This window comes from Neoarius graeffei, chromosome 7, assembly GCF_027579695.1.
Source record: "Neoarius graeffei isolate fNeoGra1 chromosome 7, fNeoGra1.pri, whole genome shotgun sequence".
Lineage (NCBI taxonomy): Eukaryota > Metazoa > Chordata > Actinopteri > Siluriformes > Ariidae > Neoarius > Neoarius graeffei.
In genome coordinates, this window is record NC_083575.1 from 65,585,612 (window position 1) to 65,602,252 (window position 16,641).

At 43.3% G+C, this 16,641-nt stretch overlaps 1 protein-coding gene across 7 annotated transcripts in view; it reads right to left on the reverse strand.

The window, feature by feature from the left end:
* Positions 1-16,641, reverse strand: part of cpeb3 (cytoplasmic polyadenylation element binding protein 3) — a 96,262-nt gene that overhangs the window by 75,894 nt on the left and 3,727 nt on the right. For 2 of the 7 annotated variants that reach the window (XM_060926241.1, XM_060926243.1), the window contains exons 2-3: positions 13,775-14,586; positions 677-830 (exon numbers count right to left, since the gene is read on the reverse strand). In XM_060926241.1, coding sequence (XP_060782224.1) covers positions 677-830; positions 13,775-14,586 — 966 coding nt within the window. Of the gene's footprint in view, positions 1-676; positions 831-13,774; positions 14,951-16,641 lie in introns of those variants that run through there. The other 5 variants (XM_060926239.1, XM_060926238.1, XM_060926237.1 and 2 more) reach the window with 3 other exon arrangements.

Genomic DNA, 16,641 nt, shown 5'->3' on the forward strand with positions numbered 1-16,641 from the left:
AAGAGCCCTTGAGCAAGGCACCGAACCCCCAACTGCTCCCCAGGCTGCACCGGGTACGTTGTATGTCGCTCTGGATAAAAGCGTTTGCTAAACGCCATTAATGTAATGTCATGTTAAAGTAACTCCACTTCACCTCAGGCTGCATCATACCACCCTGTTATTGATCATTTACAATAAAAGAACACCCATGCCCAAGTGTTTTATTCCTCAGAGAAGTGGTAAACCTTTGCACTAATTTTCCCCTACAAGCTGCAGTCTCAGCCTGGGGGGAAAACAGACATACAAGGGCTTCAATCCATGAACTTTAGCACTATTGACACAGACAGGCTTCACTTCCTCGATCTGCGTGTCATCACACCGCAAGTCATGAGACCGATAATCAGTTCACATCAATTAACACAGTCAGAGTGCTTGTGCTTTGCGAAAACAAAAACGCATCATTAAAACTGGATGAAATTAACAAAACGACAGGCAACCAATTGTGACAGATGGACACACACACACACTGAAAGTATAAAAATATTTCAACAGCTGATTTTGCAGGTAAGGTCATGGTTAATTTACAAAATAAAGTCATATCATATAGAACGTGAAACAAAACCATGTCAATCTGAGATGATCAGCCCGAAGCTTTAAAAAGAAGCAAAAGAAGCATGGATGTGTGAATATTCCTAACCTGCAAAATGATTCCTCCATACAATATCAGCGATAGTCATTGGTGGGCCCCCGACAGGGTGGTGTTTACCTTTGTCGTGGTCAGTCCTTATCATATCCATTAAGGAATTCTCCAAAGTTTGCAAGCTAAATGGATCAAAGGGCCGATTCCGGTCCTGAAAGACAGAAACGGCAGATGGTTAGACGTCACAAAGTAAAAGCGACAGTTTGGTGTTACTGGCTGATGAACTTCTGCTGCAGTCATTCTCAAATACATCCGTCATGTTTCTCAGGATATGAAAGAGAGGGGGAAATAACAGACTAGACATTTGAAGCACACAAGACCACATCTGAAGGAACCATATACATTTACGAGGGGAACCATGAAGGGAAGGCAGTTAAGAGCAACGTAAATCAATAGTCTCTAAAGGCATGAGATCGAGAACAAGCGCTCATCTGTCATAACTGACAACAGTGCTGACATTTGAGACTATAAACTCACAAAACCAAGCATGCCTTCTTGGAAACATGCGACACTCATGCTTGGTCATGACATGTCCGAGCAGATAAATGTCACAGTATTGATGCCAAACACTAGACACCGAACCCACATCATATCCAAATGTATGGGTGAAGCTATAGACAAATGTAGTTAAATAAGCTGAGACGTGTTTTGCACTGGAACCATGTTGTTTATGCAGTCCACAAGTAAGTGACGTTTAAAAGTTTCTGTTTTAACACTGAAAACCGCATCACCTCAGATCACCACCTCACAGTCTGGCTCAGTAGCTAACAAATTACCATTTGTACTCAAGCAGCACATTAAATCCATTTTTGTATTAAAAGTTCTCATCTCATTATCTCTAGCCGATTTATCCTGTTCTACGGGGTCGCAGGCAAGCTGGAGCCTATCCCAGCTGACTACGGGCGAAAGGCGGGGTACACCCTGGACATAGCCCAAGAGCATTAGCTCAAAATTGAGTCCAACCCGGAACAAATTAGTAACAAGCTGAATTTTTCAGAATATGTTCAGAATACCCTTAGGAATAACATACTAAAAGTCCCCGGGAATCCACCTTGTGCTCTCTGAGAAATTCAAGATGGCGTCCAAAATGGCCACCGATTGGAGATTTTTCAATATCTCAGGGATAAAACATAATATAAATGCAATTAAAATATTAAATTATATGTTCTCTCATACAAGCAATGCAAATTCACCATTATCACACTGTTAAAATTAAAATTAACCAAGATTACAAGGTCATTAATGTGGAAATTACATGGAATTTGATGGTTGACATGATTGACAGATTAGCTTAGTAGGCTACCTACATACATGAACATAATGTAAGACAACAATTAGACATCAATTTCCTTAATATTTAGTGCATCTTTAAGCTCTGATAAAATATTAAAGGGAAATTAAATTTGAGAACGCTATCTTCTAAAACTACAATGGCAAGCTGTTTCAGTACACTTCCGCTACGTTCACACTGCAAGGCTTAATGCTCAATTCCGATTTTTTTGTGAAATCCGATTTTTTTGTGAGGTCGTTCACATTAACAAATATATGCGACTTGTATGTGATCCTCAGTATGAACGAAAAGCGACCTAAAAGTGTTCCGCATGCGCACTGCAGGATACGACGACGTCACACGCAGTGAGCATGGCCAGTGTTTACGGAAGTAAAACCGCCCGGTTGCGGTATGACTCATCCAATCTAGCTTGAATAGCTGCATCCCCCCAAATGGAAATCAGCTCCCTAACCTCTGCGTCCTTCCATTGAGAAGATTCAGAACCTTCACAGCCCGAAGCGTCCCTCGCATTGATGTCATGCGCAGGGGCGCAGATATGTTTTTTGAACTGGGGGGGACAAAGCTGCCAGCAAACCAACCCCAACCCCGATATGCCTGTCAAACTTGTTGTTAGTAACCATAGCAACCAAGCTCGAGCTCGCAACCTGTGCAGTCTGCGCAGCTCAACCAACCGAATATCAGTCTTTGTTTTGTTTTATGTGAGTTGTTGCAACTATATGTATACACTGCCGTGCACCTCAATAAACCGAATGGTAATTAGTCTTTTGATTTTTCCGTGAGGTTTGCCTTATGCAAAGAAAGACAGCATAGACGTTTTTTCCTCCCTATAAGTAGGGGGGACCGAACGAGGTGAATTTAAATATGACTCGTCCCACACTCTATCTGCGCCCGTGATTATGCGCCATGTTGTTGTAACTTTTTTTGAGAGACCCGCCGCCTACTTCAGCGCAGAATAGTGACGTTTGTGGCTTGTTGATGACGTGTAAGTCGGATGAATGCGACCTGGCGGTTCAGACTGAAGTCGCATATGAAAAGAGCGGATAGGAATCGGAATTAGCACCACATATCCAAACGGCCTGGGTCGGATTTGAAAAAAATCGGATCTGTGTCGTTCATATTGTCAATAAAAGATCGGATACAGGTCACATATGGGCGAAAAGATCGGATTTGAGTCACTTCAGCCTGCAGTGTGAATGTAGCCTTCAACATTCCGGCGACTTTCATGACAAAAAGCTTCCACAAACATGGACCTGTATATGTTATGTTGCAAGAACCCCACAACTGTATACAGGATAAATGACATTCAGGACAGCATTGGTAACACCAGTAAACATCTTATGGTGTTACATGCTATAACTGGATGTGACACTGTATCTGCTTTGTATCGCCAAGGGAAGCGGAAGGCTTTCAATCTGGTGCATAAGAAGAATGTGAAGTATGATGAACTTGACACATTCATAAATGCTGAAAGTACCCATCAGCAAGTACAACAAGCAGGTGAACGCTTCCTCCTGAAGCTCTATGGAGGTTCCAGCTGTGAATCACTGGATGAGTTCCGATTCATTGCTTATAAGAAGGGAATCAGCCGAACTCCACTTTCCTCATCCTTCCAGTTGGCAACTTTACCTCCAACAAGTGCTGCAGCTAAACAACATTCATTCAGAACTTCTCACTGTTCAAGAATGGATGGGTAGGCCCCTGCAGCCTACAGATTGGGGATGGAAACTGGAGGATATTTTGACACCAGTTGAAACTGACCGCCCCATTGCTCCAGACACTCTGCTCAACATGGTCTCTTGTGGTTGCAGAGCAGATGGCTGTGGAGTGTCATGTGGCTGCAGGAAGACGGGGGTACACTGCTCTGCCCTGTGTACAAAGTGCAGTGGTCAAACATGCACGAATGCAGCACCAATGCCATCTTTGTTAGATCATGAGGGAGAAACTGAAGAACCGGTTTCTGCCGAATCTGATGAGGATGATGACTGCATTGATTGATTGATTTATGATAGATGTATTGGTATATGAATCTACCAATTAAATATGATTGTCTGGTTGACTGATGTGTTCGATTTATTGATTGTTGAAGTTGAAAGTTATAGAACAATGACCAGTTGTCTTCTTGTAAATAGGTTTTTGAGGAAATAGGTTTTTTTGTAAATAGGTTTTGAGGAACACTCAGTCGCCATGATTTATTGTGTTGGATTAGCTTCTTGTTATAATGAACAATACATGTAAATAAATCGTTATAATGGATTGAAGGTAATGTTTTGGAGTTCATAATGTTTTTGGTTTTAGTGAAACTCCCAGTGCCAAAAATATGACAATCTAACCAGACATGGCAAGCGAACACATTATACACAAATATACTGTTATAATAATGTGTACATTGTTATTATATAATGTTAATACACAATGTAATTAATACACACATGTTGGAATTTACTCTCCTACCCTACAAAACATATATTCTGACCTTTTAATTGCATTAATATTTTGTTTTGGGCCTGAGATATGGGCAGATCTCCATTTGGCGGCCATTTTGGACGCCATCTTGAATTTCTCAGAGAGCACAAGGGGGATTTCCGGGGACTTTTAGTATATGTTACTCCTAAAGGTATTCTGAACATATTCTGAAATTTTCAGCTTGTTACTAATTTGTTCCGGGTATAACCCTATTACTCCTGGGCTAACAAGTCACCAGGTCATCACAGGGCTGACACAGACAACCAACCATTCACACTCACATTCACACCTACGGTCAATTTAGAGTCACCAGTTAACCTAACCTGCATGTCTTTGGACTGTGGGGGAAACCGGAGCACCCGGAGGAAACCCACGCGGACATGGGGAGAATATGCAAACTCCGCACAGAAAGGCCCTCGCCGGCCACGGGGCTCGAACCCGGACCTTCTTGCTGTGAGGCGACAGCGCTAACCACTACACCACCGTGCCGTCCCTTGTATTAAAAGTTAAATATACAAATCAAATTTGAACTAGCTCATCACCAGAGTCTCTTCTAATGAATAATTCAACCTCCTACTCGGGTCTGATGCTAGCGCAGTTTGATAGCAAACGACATGCTGAGGAAGAAATCCTGGCACAAAATGGCTGCTACAGTTTCTACTTGTGCTTTAGGCCATTTTATAGATGCTGCGTCTGAAAACACAGAAGCTAATTTGCCTGAATATGAGGCAAGCGCGTAAGAATTTTGGCATACAATTTGCAGAGTGGGGCGGCACGGTGGTGTAGTGGTTAGCGCTGTCGTCTCACAGCAAGAAGGTCTGGGTTCGAGCCCCGTGGCCGGCGAGGGCCTTTCTGTGCGGAGTTTGCATGTTCTCCCCGTGTCCGCGTGGGTTTCCTCCAGGTGCTCCGGTTTCCCCCACAGTCCAAAGACATGCAGGTTAGGTTAACTGGTGACTCTAAATTGACCGTAGGTGTGAATGTGAGTGTGAATGGTTGTCTGTGTCTATGTGTCAGCCCTGTGATGACCTGGCGACTTGTCCAGGGTGTACCCCGCCTTTCGCCCGTAGTCAGCTGGGATAGGCTCCAGCTTGTCTGCGACCCTGTAGAAGGATAAAGCGGCTAGAGATAATGAGATGAGATGAATTTGCAGAGTGCTAAACTAGCTTTCTTTACATGTTAGCAACATTAGCAATGTAGCTCCTGTGGGAGAGTGGGGGGTTTCAAGGGGAGAGAACCAAGGATTATGCAAAATTTCCTTTTGTCCTGAGGAGAAATTCATGGACATAAAAACACTGAACAGGAACAAATTGCTTGTCAGATATATTCAGGGCAGTTTCCCCTCAGGGCATGGGCTGCCTTGAACAAGCTCCCTGCAAGTCATTGCTAGCGTTTCACGTTAGCATGAAATAAGAAATAAGATTCTCAGTTTTCTCGAGGCCTTCAACAGGGACAACACGCACCATTAATGATTTTCTTCATGCCATATTCATCAACTATTTTATACAACTTTTTTTTCCCCTTTTCCTTCTAATCATGTTTACATTTGTTTATTTCTACCTCAAAACACACATTCAAACCTTCCGCACGTTAATCAGCGATCGGTACTGGTTAGGACTGTCCTGTTTGTGCTAGTTGTCTTTTTTTTTTTGCACCGTCCTTGTCGTTTGCACTTTATGTTGTCGATGTTCGCACTTTTATTGTCTGCAATGTTTGTGCCCGCTGCACTTTATGTTGTTATATGTAGATTTGTAGTCCTGTGATGTTTAATGTAGCACCATGGTCCTGGAGAAACACTGTTTTGTTTTAACCGTGTACTGTACCAAATGTATATGGCTGAAATGACATTTTTAAATAAATAAAAGCCTTGACCTTGAGGATTCAACATCACTGTGGTAAAATTCATTTCAAATCATAAGAACTGATTTTTCCTGTGCAGTAATTTTGTGTTTCGGTTTTCAGTAGGAGTCAGTGCTGTTAAATGGGAGAGATAAAGAAAAGAGGAGGGGAAAAAAAAAAATTTCCTCAATACCTTCCCTCATCTAAACATACAGCATTGGTCTCGGTACATTTGCTTTGAAAGGTAAGCAGCAATCAGGGTCAAATTTGGGTTTGGTTAAACTTTACTTATAACTGCAAGTCATACAATCCAAAACATGAACACCCCCCAATCTCATCTCATTATCTCTAGCCGCTTTATCCTGTTCTACAGGGTCGCAGGCAAGCTGGAGCCTATCCCAGCTGACTACGGGCGAAAGGCGGGGTACACCCTGGACAAGTCGCCAGGTCATCACAGGGCTGACACATAGACACAGACAACCATTCACACTCACACCTACGGTCAATTTAGAGTCACCAGTTAACCTAACCTGCATGTCTTTGGACTGTGGGGGAAACCGGAGCACCCGGAGGAAACCCACGAGGACACAGGGAGAACATGCAAACTCCGCACAGAAAGGCCCTCGCTGGCCACGGGGCTCGAACCCGGACCTTCTTGCTGTGAGGTGACAGCGCTAACCACTACACCACCGTGTCACCCCCCTCCCTGAATATTTTTTTAAAAAATAAATAAATAAAAATAAAAAATGGTGGTCTGGCCTGTGCAAAACAATTTTGTCACTCATCACCTGTGTGTGCGCACGCACGCGCGCATAGCAGTATGGCATAAATGCAGCTAATTAAGCTTGCAGTAAATCACATTTGAATGTGAAATGTAATTGCAGGCACCGGCTGTAGAAAGTGCGTCACATTACTGCGACACCCCCCAACACACACACACACACACACACACACACACACACTACAGCTGATAAACGCTTAAGGTTTTCATGTCATTTCTCATGCACATATGGATGGCAGTTTAAATATTTGAATATTATTCAAATAACGCCTTGAAAAATTGGAATAGTAATTTTACCTGAAATGGTCATACAGTACCTAATATTGATACTCAGTGTTGGATCAGTTCATCCATAACGGTCATCAAACGCACGAGTTAAATCTTAACCTGCAGTGAAGATCCAAATCTGAAAAATTGTAGGGCATGAGTGAACGAGTGAGTACAAACCTGTGCACAACAGTGGACTGTGTAAAACGTGTGTGTGTGAAAAAGAGTTGGCTGAAGTCGCCCCTACCCAGCAACCCAGTTTGCTCACTACCACAGCTATTGTCTTCTAACTGACAGAGCCATTCAAAAAGTGTTATTTCCCCTCTCTGAGCCCAGATAGAAATCTGCCCACTTTGTACTAATCATGAGAGTTCAAAACGCTGAGCTTCTCACTTCAGTCAGGCGCTACAACGCGTGCACACACACACACACACACACACACATCCTGCCAGCACATGCTGCTGACGACCACAGTGTCAGGAAACCCTGATCATTAACTGATCACGTTTTTCCTTGCCTGTAATGACGAGGCAGATTTCGAAGAAATATTTCAAATTATCTTAACACTCTCAAAACAAATGATACATGACCTATGTGAAACTGACAGCTCAGTGATCATTTCTGATCATCATCATTATTATTTTTTTTTTTTGGGGGGGCATGAAAAGGTAGCTTACATTCACATGCCTTTTAATAACAAAGTATTCACACCCCTTGAGAATTTGCATCTCAAAACAGCGACACGCCACCAGGAGTTCCAGCACATTTACATAGCCATCCTGCCTGGTTTGACTGCAGAAGATCAGACAAGCACCCGAATGCAAAACCCCAGTATATTTGAGAGGCGAGTTTCAGTTTGAGTGACTGAGGGTCTCGACTAGTGCTGGCATTCGCCCCAACTTCACTTCAAGCTGTTGTGAAAGCAAAACAGTCTTAATCGGCGTTTTGCAAATTCAGTCATGGAATATGCTCTCTTGCACCACAGCACTGTTGAATTTTCAAATCAGGTTGTTCGGAACGTTTTGATTAATTTTCACGCCTGACAGGAATATCGGCTGCAAGGCTGCTTTTTTTTTTTTTTTACTATATTTATTCTAATACATTACTGTGTCTATAGAAACCAGCGAGTTGTTTGCGTATCCACCTCTCGACTGGGAGATCAGGAGCTCTACTCGTGGTTGGGTCATACCAAACAATCATAAAAATGGTACCTAACGCCATCTGGCAAGGTACGCCGCAATACCGGAGTAGGATGTCAAACTTTTGCAGTTACCAGAGAACTAGCCCCTCACTGTAACTAACTATGTAATCCTTGACTTGCAAGTGACGTCAAAGCCAAATAGAAACCCAGACATCAGCCATGTTGGTGGACATACAAATGTGGGTCAAGCGACATTCCATACAAAACAGTCACGTGTGCGCAACTCTGTTTTTCCATTGCTTTAAGCGTTCTTTTAGCTCTGCCATATCTTTGTGCTGTATATGGTTGTGGTCACAACAGTGCTTATGACCGTGGCATGTTCCGATTTCTTAGAATTCCGTCCGTGATTCAGAAAGAGGGCGGGGAAACTCTGAGGCTTAGTACGGAAGGAGACGAGCATGGCTGAACAACACTGGCAGGGCTGATCTAACAGAGGCTAAAACCAAAACAGCTCGTGTTTGCAGTGATCATTTTATCTCAGGTGAGATTCAAAATCTTTCTCGATAATATCATGGAAGAATATTTCGTGTTGCTAGAATTTTGCGATAAAATGAGCGCTCTCTTGTCGTGGTTCACTCACTTGTTGTTATAATTTTAACAGGTGTATTAGCATTTCGCTTCTAGGAGCGCCAGCAAAATTATACGACAGAAACAATCCAGACTGAGCACCCACTCAGAAAACGGGCTGGGTTTCATCTAAGGTCAGACTTGATTCTTCAGCAGCCGAACCAGATAGAACGCGATATCTGGGTGCTCGATGTTGTATAGAAGCGTGTTATCTTCAGAAAAATTTCACTTTTTTAAATAACATGGGTCAAAACCACACATATCTATCTTCTCTTTGTATCGACTCTTCGCTTGACCATTCAAATCATGGTAATACTGAGAAAATTCAGCATTGTTTACAGATGCGCTTTCAGCAGCTGCCATCCTAGCTGCTTTGTATATCCACCATCATGGCGGACGTTCATGACGTAGCACGTTTTGATCACGTAGTTGCAAGTCATCTATAGGCAAGACGCCGAAGGGCTGTGGAAATCAGCACCACCCAATGTGCCTTAACCTGGTTAGTACTTGGTAGGAGACTACCTGAGAAGACCAGGTGCTGGCACGGGTAGGACTTCATAGAAACAACTTCTATGGCATAAATTTCCACATACAGTAACCTACAAGACGAATAAAAAGAAAAGATAAAAACATATCCCTGGAATGACAATATATCTGATGTCAGTGCTTTGTAATCGTCAATAACTTTCAGGTAATATGACGAGCTGTGTTTTGTCTTATTAACTTGATGGAAGAAAAAAAAGATGCTGACATGTTGTAGTGGACATTCCCCAATCAGGGATGAGAGTGGGTGGTCACCATAAAAAAGCAGAAAACAAGATGGCGCCCGAAGCCGGGGGTCTGGGAGGGATACCCCCCCCAGGAAAATTTTGAAAAATAAGGCCTTACAAACCACTTTTCCTGCAATCTGAGCTGTAGTAGATAAAAAAAAAAATCTGTTGTCTTTTTTATATATTTACATGAAAATATGTTTCAAATCAATAGGAGTATTGTTTGAATTCAAAATAAAATCACATTCTACATTCAAGGGTATGGTTATAATTTATGATCAACAAAAATGACAAACTAAATTCACATTAAACGCAAGTTTTATTAATTATCAAAATGTTCATATATTAAATAAAATTTCTTAGGGAGAAAAGGTCAGTCACCCTATGTCCTCATTAGTTGTATATGATTTCAAAGTCTTTTGAAATATTTAAGTTTTCAAAACTGTCAGCATTAATTCAGATTTACTGACCATCATATACATGTTCAATGTATTAAATCAAACGAATGCTAAGTTTATGGGATAATGTCTATGTACACTTTATACAATTATTTATAGTTCACAGTCACTTCTCATTTTTTTCATTTAATCATTTCGACGACTTCTTCAGCCTTTTGGCCAAAGACAAAAGCTTGTCAGTCCTCTGTTTTTTATACCAGCATCGATTTCACGTACCTTCGCTTCGTCTCGCTTGTCAATTGTATTCGGCATTTTGAGTAAAAAAGCCGATACGAAAGAGAAACATATTTTTGAAGCGCAGCGACGATGAACATGTGCAAGTTTCGATAAAATAGAACGATGCGGGTACTTCTGTAAGAACTGTTATGATTGGCTATCATGCTCTCGCCAGCGATGTTTTGGCCAATTACATTGTAGATAACACGTATTCTACCGCGAGACTTAGCGAGACTAAAGATGGCGAAAATGTAAACATGTAACATCGTCGTACGCTTGAGTATCACGAAGGAACATACCCCAACCCCCCCTCAATGAAAAAAAACATCTCAACGGATTTGGCATAATATCGATTTTCGCTCAGAAAAAGCGGAAATCCGCCGAAAAGCGGAAAACTCTCATCCCTGCCAGTGCAACCATAACCTGATAAAAAGTATCATGTGTTGTCATTTTAATTAATACAAAAATCTAACCGTTGGAAAACTGAGTAAACGAAACGTTTTGGTACATGCTATACTGGAACAATCAGCTCATAATCAAATACCCAATTCACTCTGCATCAACCCACATCACTGATCATTTTCCCGTAACAGCACACCCCACTGTGTTTTATTCCTTCTGTAACCATTTCACATTATTAAAGCAAGCAATATTACTCAAAGAAAAATGAAAACGTGTTGTAAACCACAGCTGTTGTCTTTTGATGAGCAGTATCTTGGTATGTTACACTACACAACAGTGAAAAACTACCTTATTACCAAGAACACTGATTAAAATATAAGGAAGGAGTTATGATTGTACTCCTGAAATCAATGATAATGAATCCTCAAGGAAGCAGACGAAACCTCTTTTACTGTTCAGCACAGTGCCAACAGTAAATGTGTAACGTGTAAGGTAAAAACACTTCCTGTTTACAAATTTGAAGGTTCTTTATTGGCTCAAATAAGGCAGATACTTGTAATATTACGCAACTGAATATCTGCAAAGCCGTACTCGTGTGTTTATGTAGAAATTTCATTTCATGTGCTAATTCAGGGAACTGGTGGAAAACAGTTCCATGAAAGTGACTTCCATAAGGCTTGGTGGTTGCCTGTTGGGGATCTGGCCCACTAGCTGATTTGTCAGTGACCGTCATCCCACCTTTCTTCCTTTTTTTGTCCCTCATTTCATCACAACAGATTGCTGTGCCATCCCCTTTGACCTTCTGTTACCATTAGTCTACTTTGTAATGCCATGTCTACTACTATAAACAGTTTACTATTACCTCGGACTCAAAAACTAATTATTTTAGCACTTCAAGCAAAGTACAGTTTATCCATTCTGTTTAAACAGGACCTGTTCAAACCAAGACAGCACCTTCAGGGTAATGAAGTATTACTAACCAGGTCTAATGCATTACCAAAGCATGACATGAATTCACTGCTCCCATTAAAGTAATTTTCCCATTAGAAATAAAGTAAAAAAACAAAAACCTGTTCGAGATGTTTTCAAGAAACCACTAAATTGAGCTGTAAACATCTCTGCATATGATTAAAAATGCCAAGATCTAGAAATATACATGTCCATATATGGGTGGAAATTTTCCAGACACCATCACTAACTGAGCTCTTACGCAACACGGCCTGAATCGCATTTTCTAAGCATTGAAAAAGTACATTTTAAATAAACAGTGTGAATGTTGCAACCTTTGCAACAATTACGACCCCAAACCTAAATCTATATAATCAGAATCAACCACCCAAGTTAATCATTTCTTAATTCAATGTGAATAATCTTTAGGAAATTTAAATAGCAGGACAATAAAATATGTTTTGAGAGTGAGCAAATAAACACGTTAATGCCCATTAAAACTAAAAGGCACTTCTGCATTTTGTTTTTGCTGAAGACTGCACACACCCAGGCGTTGCCCGATGCGCCAAGAGCTGTGTCCTAGTATAAGTGCTACTGTTTCATCCAACACAGGCTGTCCTTTCACCATACATGCAAGATGATCTCACAGCATGATGAGACAAGAAACAGCACAGTTTAACATTATCAGGTGTATCTTTTCCTGACAAGTGCACCTTGCTTTCGAAATATGATTGTGTTCAAATGATGCCAGTTCTGCCCAAAACAAGCAAGCCCTGCACCAGTGGTGGAGAAGGCACACGCCACACCGGAGATATAAGGCAGAACCTGTCGCTTGGTGGATAACCGCCTACGTGACTCATCAGTTTTCTCTCTGCCGCAGTGCTGACCTTTTCCACTGGTGTAAAAGTGCAGCTACACTGGCGCTAGGGAGAAACAGTTTACAGTAAACTTTCCCATACACAGTAGTACAACCATCAAAATGCTCACTGGTCTTTACAGACAACTATTGAGTGGAAAAGTTGAAAGAAAGAGAGAAGTCATTTTTCGCTCGAACGAGCCACAAACTAGAAATGGATTCATCTATATTTAAAATGTATTTGAGAATAACAGAGCCAGGCAGATCAGTGACGGCCCAGTGTTTCCATTCATGATAGCAGTGACAAACAGCTCTGACAGGACCAGGGAGGGGCGGGGTCTGTATGTCCCGCCCTCTTTATAACCCACCAATCAAATTCACTTACTGGTCCCTTTAAACGCCCCTGAGTGAGCTGGCAGAATTGCCTGATGAAAATTAACCCTTTACACTCAGCCGGTACATGCTGTTCTTTTCTTCAGTAAAGCTTTATATATATATATATATATATATATATATATATATATATATATATATATATTCTAGTTACACAGTCGGTTGGAACAAGAAGGATAGACTACGATGTTTGTGAAAACGATTTGCCAGACTGACCTGCATTCAAATTCATGATAAAAGGTGCAAATTATGTCGGAGAACTGGGGCTGGGTTGAATTCAGGTCAGAGACAGACTGGAGTGTGTTATTTGACCTTCGTGTAAAGGTTAGCCAGTCGTTAGCCACCATCTTTCTGAAGGTCAGACTCTATATTACTCCTCGTTTCCTTATCAACAGGACAGGAATAATCACTTAGACGCATAAGAGAAGCATTCGGCCTGAAAAACCCAACCTGGTTGTGAAATGAACCGTAACAAAAGCTCCAACATGAACACCACATCATTCTAGACTGTTTACATCCGGCACAGTATAGGACTGGCTAGCAAAACAATTAGATAATAATAATAATAATAATAATAATAATAATCTGCATGCTAACGTGTGGCTCTGAAACAACACTAGCATAATAATAATAATAGATCTGTCACCTGAAAAGGTAACATGTTGCTGTTGTCGGTCCTGAAGGTGTTGTCCTCCAGCCAGGGTTTTGGGGTAAGCGGGGCAGCTCTGGGGAACTTCGGCGGGGCGATGACATTAGTCGGGTAGGGCTTCTTCATCGGAGAGATGGGGTTAAGAGCCGAAGGGAGGCCGACTCCGACGGCTCTCCGCGGGTCCCGGCCGGCCGGCAGCCCGCTCCAGGGGTTAGAGCCGGAGCTCCATACGGCGCTCTGCTGAGCATTCCACGCCGACGACGAAGAGGACGGCGAGGCCTTGCTGTTCACGACGGCCTGGTGGCTGTATGCGTTCCGCTGAGGAAAAGCAGCCTGGTTGTTCGGGCTGACCGGAGATCTCCTCTGCGGTTGCGGTTGTACTTGCTGCTGCTGTGACAAGCCGATCTGCGGAGAAAATCCGCCTCCGAAAACCGGATTGACATGGTGCGGGAAGTTCTGGAAAAGCATGGTGCCGTTCACCGACGGGATTCCTTGGAAAAAACTATCGTCCACTGCGTTCGCTGTTCCAGATGACCAAGTGCTCGCGAACGACGGAGACAAGGAATTTCCGCCGGTCTCCGGGAAGCCCAGACCCGGCAGGATCGGCGACTCCATCGCTGCTTTCTCTTTGCTGCTTTGGACCGAAGGCGGCTGGCTGCTCCCGCTCGACGGGCTGCTGTCCTCAGAGATCGCCGGCTCGGACGGTGAAGGAGTCGGTGTCGAAGGAGGCTCGATGTTCGCTGGGTCCTGCTGCTGCTGCTGCTCTTTGCTTTTGTCCATCAGTAAATCATCCTGCATGGTTTGCTGAGCTGCAAGGGGGAGAAACAGAGACGAGTTATTATTGAGGATATCGTACACCACATTGGTCGGACTGCTACGTTGCTTGGGCGATGAAAAGGACGCGAGAGGGAGACTGAGAGGGAGACGCTTACAGCCGCCGCTACTGCTCAGGAGAGCCAACTGTAATGCGAACCCGTAATCACCCATTTAGCATAAAGTGTATATCCTGAACCCGGCTCAACACACACACACAGGTACCGCTCCAAATCTCAATCAAGGACAAAACAACTTTGAAGGCACCGATATTCACCGATTTTTTTTCTCCTCTCTCTCTCTCTCGCCACGTCTCTTTATTTCCTCTCACCGGAACTCCAGACTGCAATGTGAAAGTGATTCTTGTTCCTGTTTTTTTGCCCGTAACTCCGCCTCCTCTTAGAAATTTGCATACGTCAATAAATACAGCCGCGTCCTTCAGAAAGGTTAAAGGAGACGCGCGACTTTGACATCAACCACCGGCTTTTTAACTGCAACTCCTCTAGATTATCCTCATCTCATCTCATTATCTCTAGCCGCTTTATCCTGTTCTACAGGGTCGCGGGCGAGCTGGAGCCTATCCCAGCTGACTACGGGCGAGAGGCGGGGTACACCCTGGACAAGTCGCCAGGTCATCACAGGGCTGACACATAGACACAGACAACCATTCACACTCACATTCACACCTACGGTCAATTTAGAGTCACCAGTTAACCTAACCTGCATGTCTTTGGACTGTGGGGGAAACCGGAGCACCCGGAGGAAACCCACGTGGACACCAACTCCGCACAGAAAGGCCCTCGCCAGCCACGGGGCTCGAACCCGGACCTTTTTGCTGTGAGGCGACAGCGCTAACCACTACACCACCGTGCCGCCCTCTAGATTATCCTAATAAATACTATTTGAGGTGGGGTTTACATTAGACCGTATCAGCGGATCATCAGATTAACGTTTTTAAAACGATTAGTGTGCACACAGCAACACCAATACACGATTTGCGTGCACACAGCAACACCAATACACGGATACGCTCGGCTCCGCAGGCATCCCGCGCTCCAAATCACTCCGCACTGAACAGCGAGTGCCCAAGCAGTGATTCGGGACTGAGCCGCTGTGTGTGTGATCCCAGCGCATATCACTTACCACTTGCAAGTGGAAGGATGGCAAGCCTAAAGACAATCATAACTACACAATGGGCAGTATTTGCATCAGTATTTGCAGTATTTTCATACTTTTATACTCTTTAATGAAAGGTGATACAAGGCGGAAGTCCGCGCCGTTTTTCAGCAGTCGCGTCACATGACCAACGCCAGCGAATCAGGAAGGTGGATGTCACAGTGACGTTGTCCAATGAGACGCCAGCTAGAGCTCAGCACAGTGTATCCGCGTATTCTGAATGTTTACACAGCACCGGACCAGACACGATCTGGATTGAATACGTGGACCCTGGCAGATTCCCGTTTCCCAGCATTTCCAGGCGTTTTAATGTAAACGGACAGTGCATCCGCGAAGAAAACGAGACAGATACGGTCTAATGTAAACTTGGCCTGAGTCACCTATGTACACATGGTCACTCTTAAAATGACTTGGCTGCCACCCATAATTAATTGCAATGTGCCGGGCATCTTTCTTTTTCTTCTTCTTCTGGCTGCTGCTGATTAGGGGTCGCCACAGCGGATCTTTCGTCTCCATTGCTTCCTGTCTTCTACATCCTTCTCTATCACTTTGTCATCTCTCACCACATCCATGTATCTCCTCTTTGGTTTTCGTGTGCCTGGCAGCTCCATCCTTAACATTCTTCTTCTTTTGGCTGCTGCCGATTAGGGGTCGCCGCAGCGGATCTTTCGTCTCCATTGCTTCCTGTCTTCCGCATCCTTCTCTACCACACCTGCCACTTTCATGTCCTCTCTCACCACATCCATGTATCTCCTCTTTGGCCTTCCTCGTTTTCATGTGCCTGGCAGCTCCATCCTCAACATGCTCTGCATCTCAGTCTTATCTCTCTTAGCTTAATTCCCAAGCTCTCCACATGTGCTGTCCCTCTGATGTGC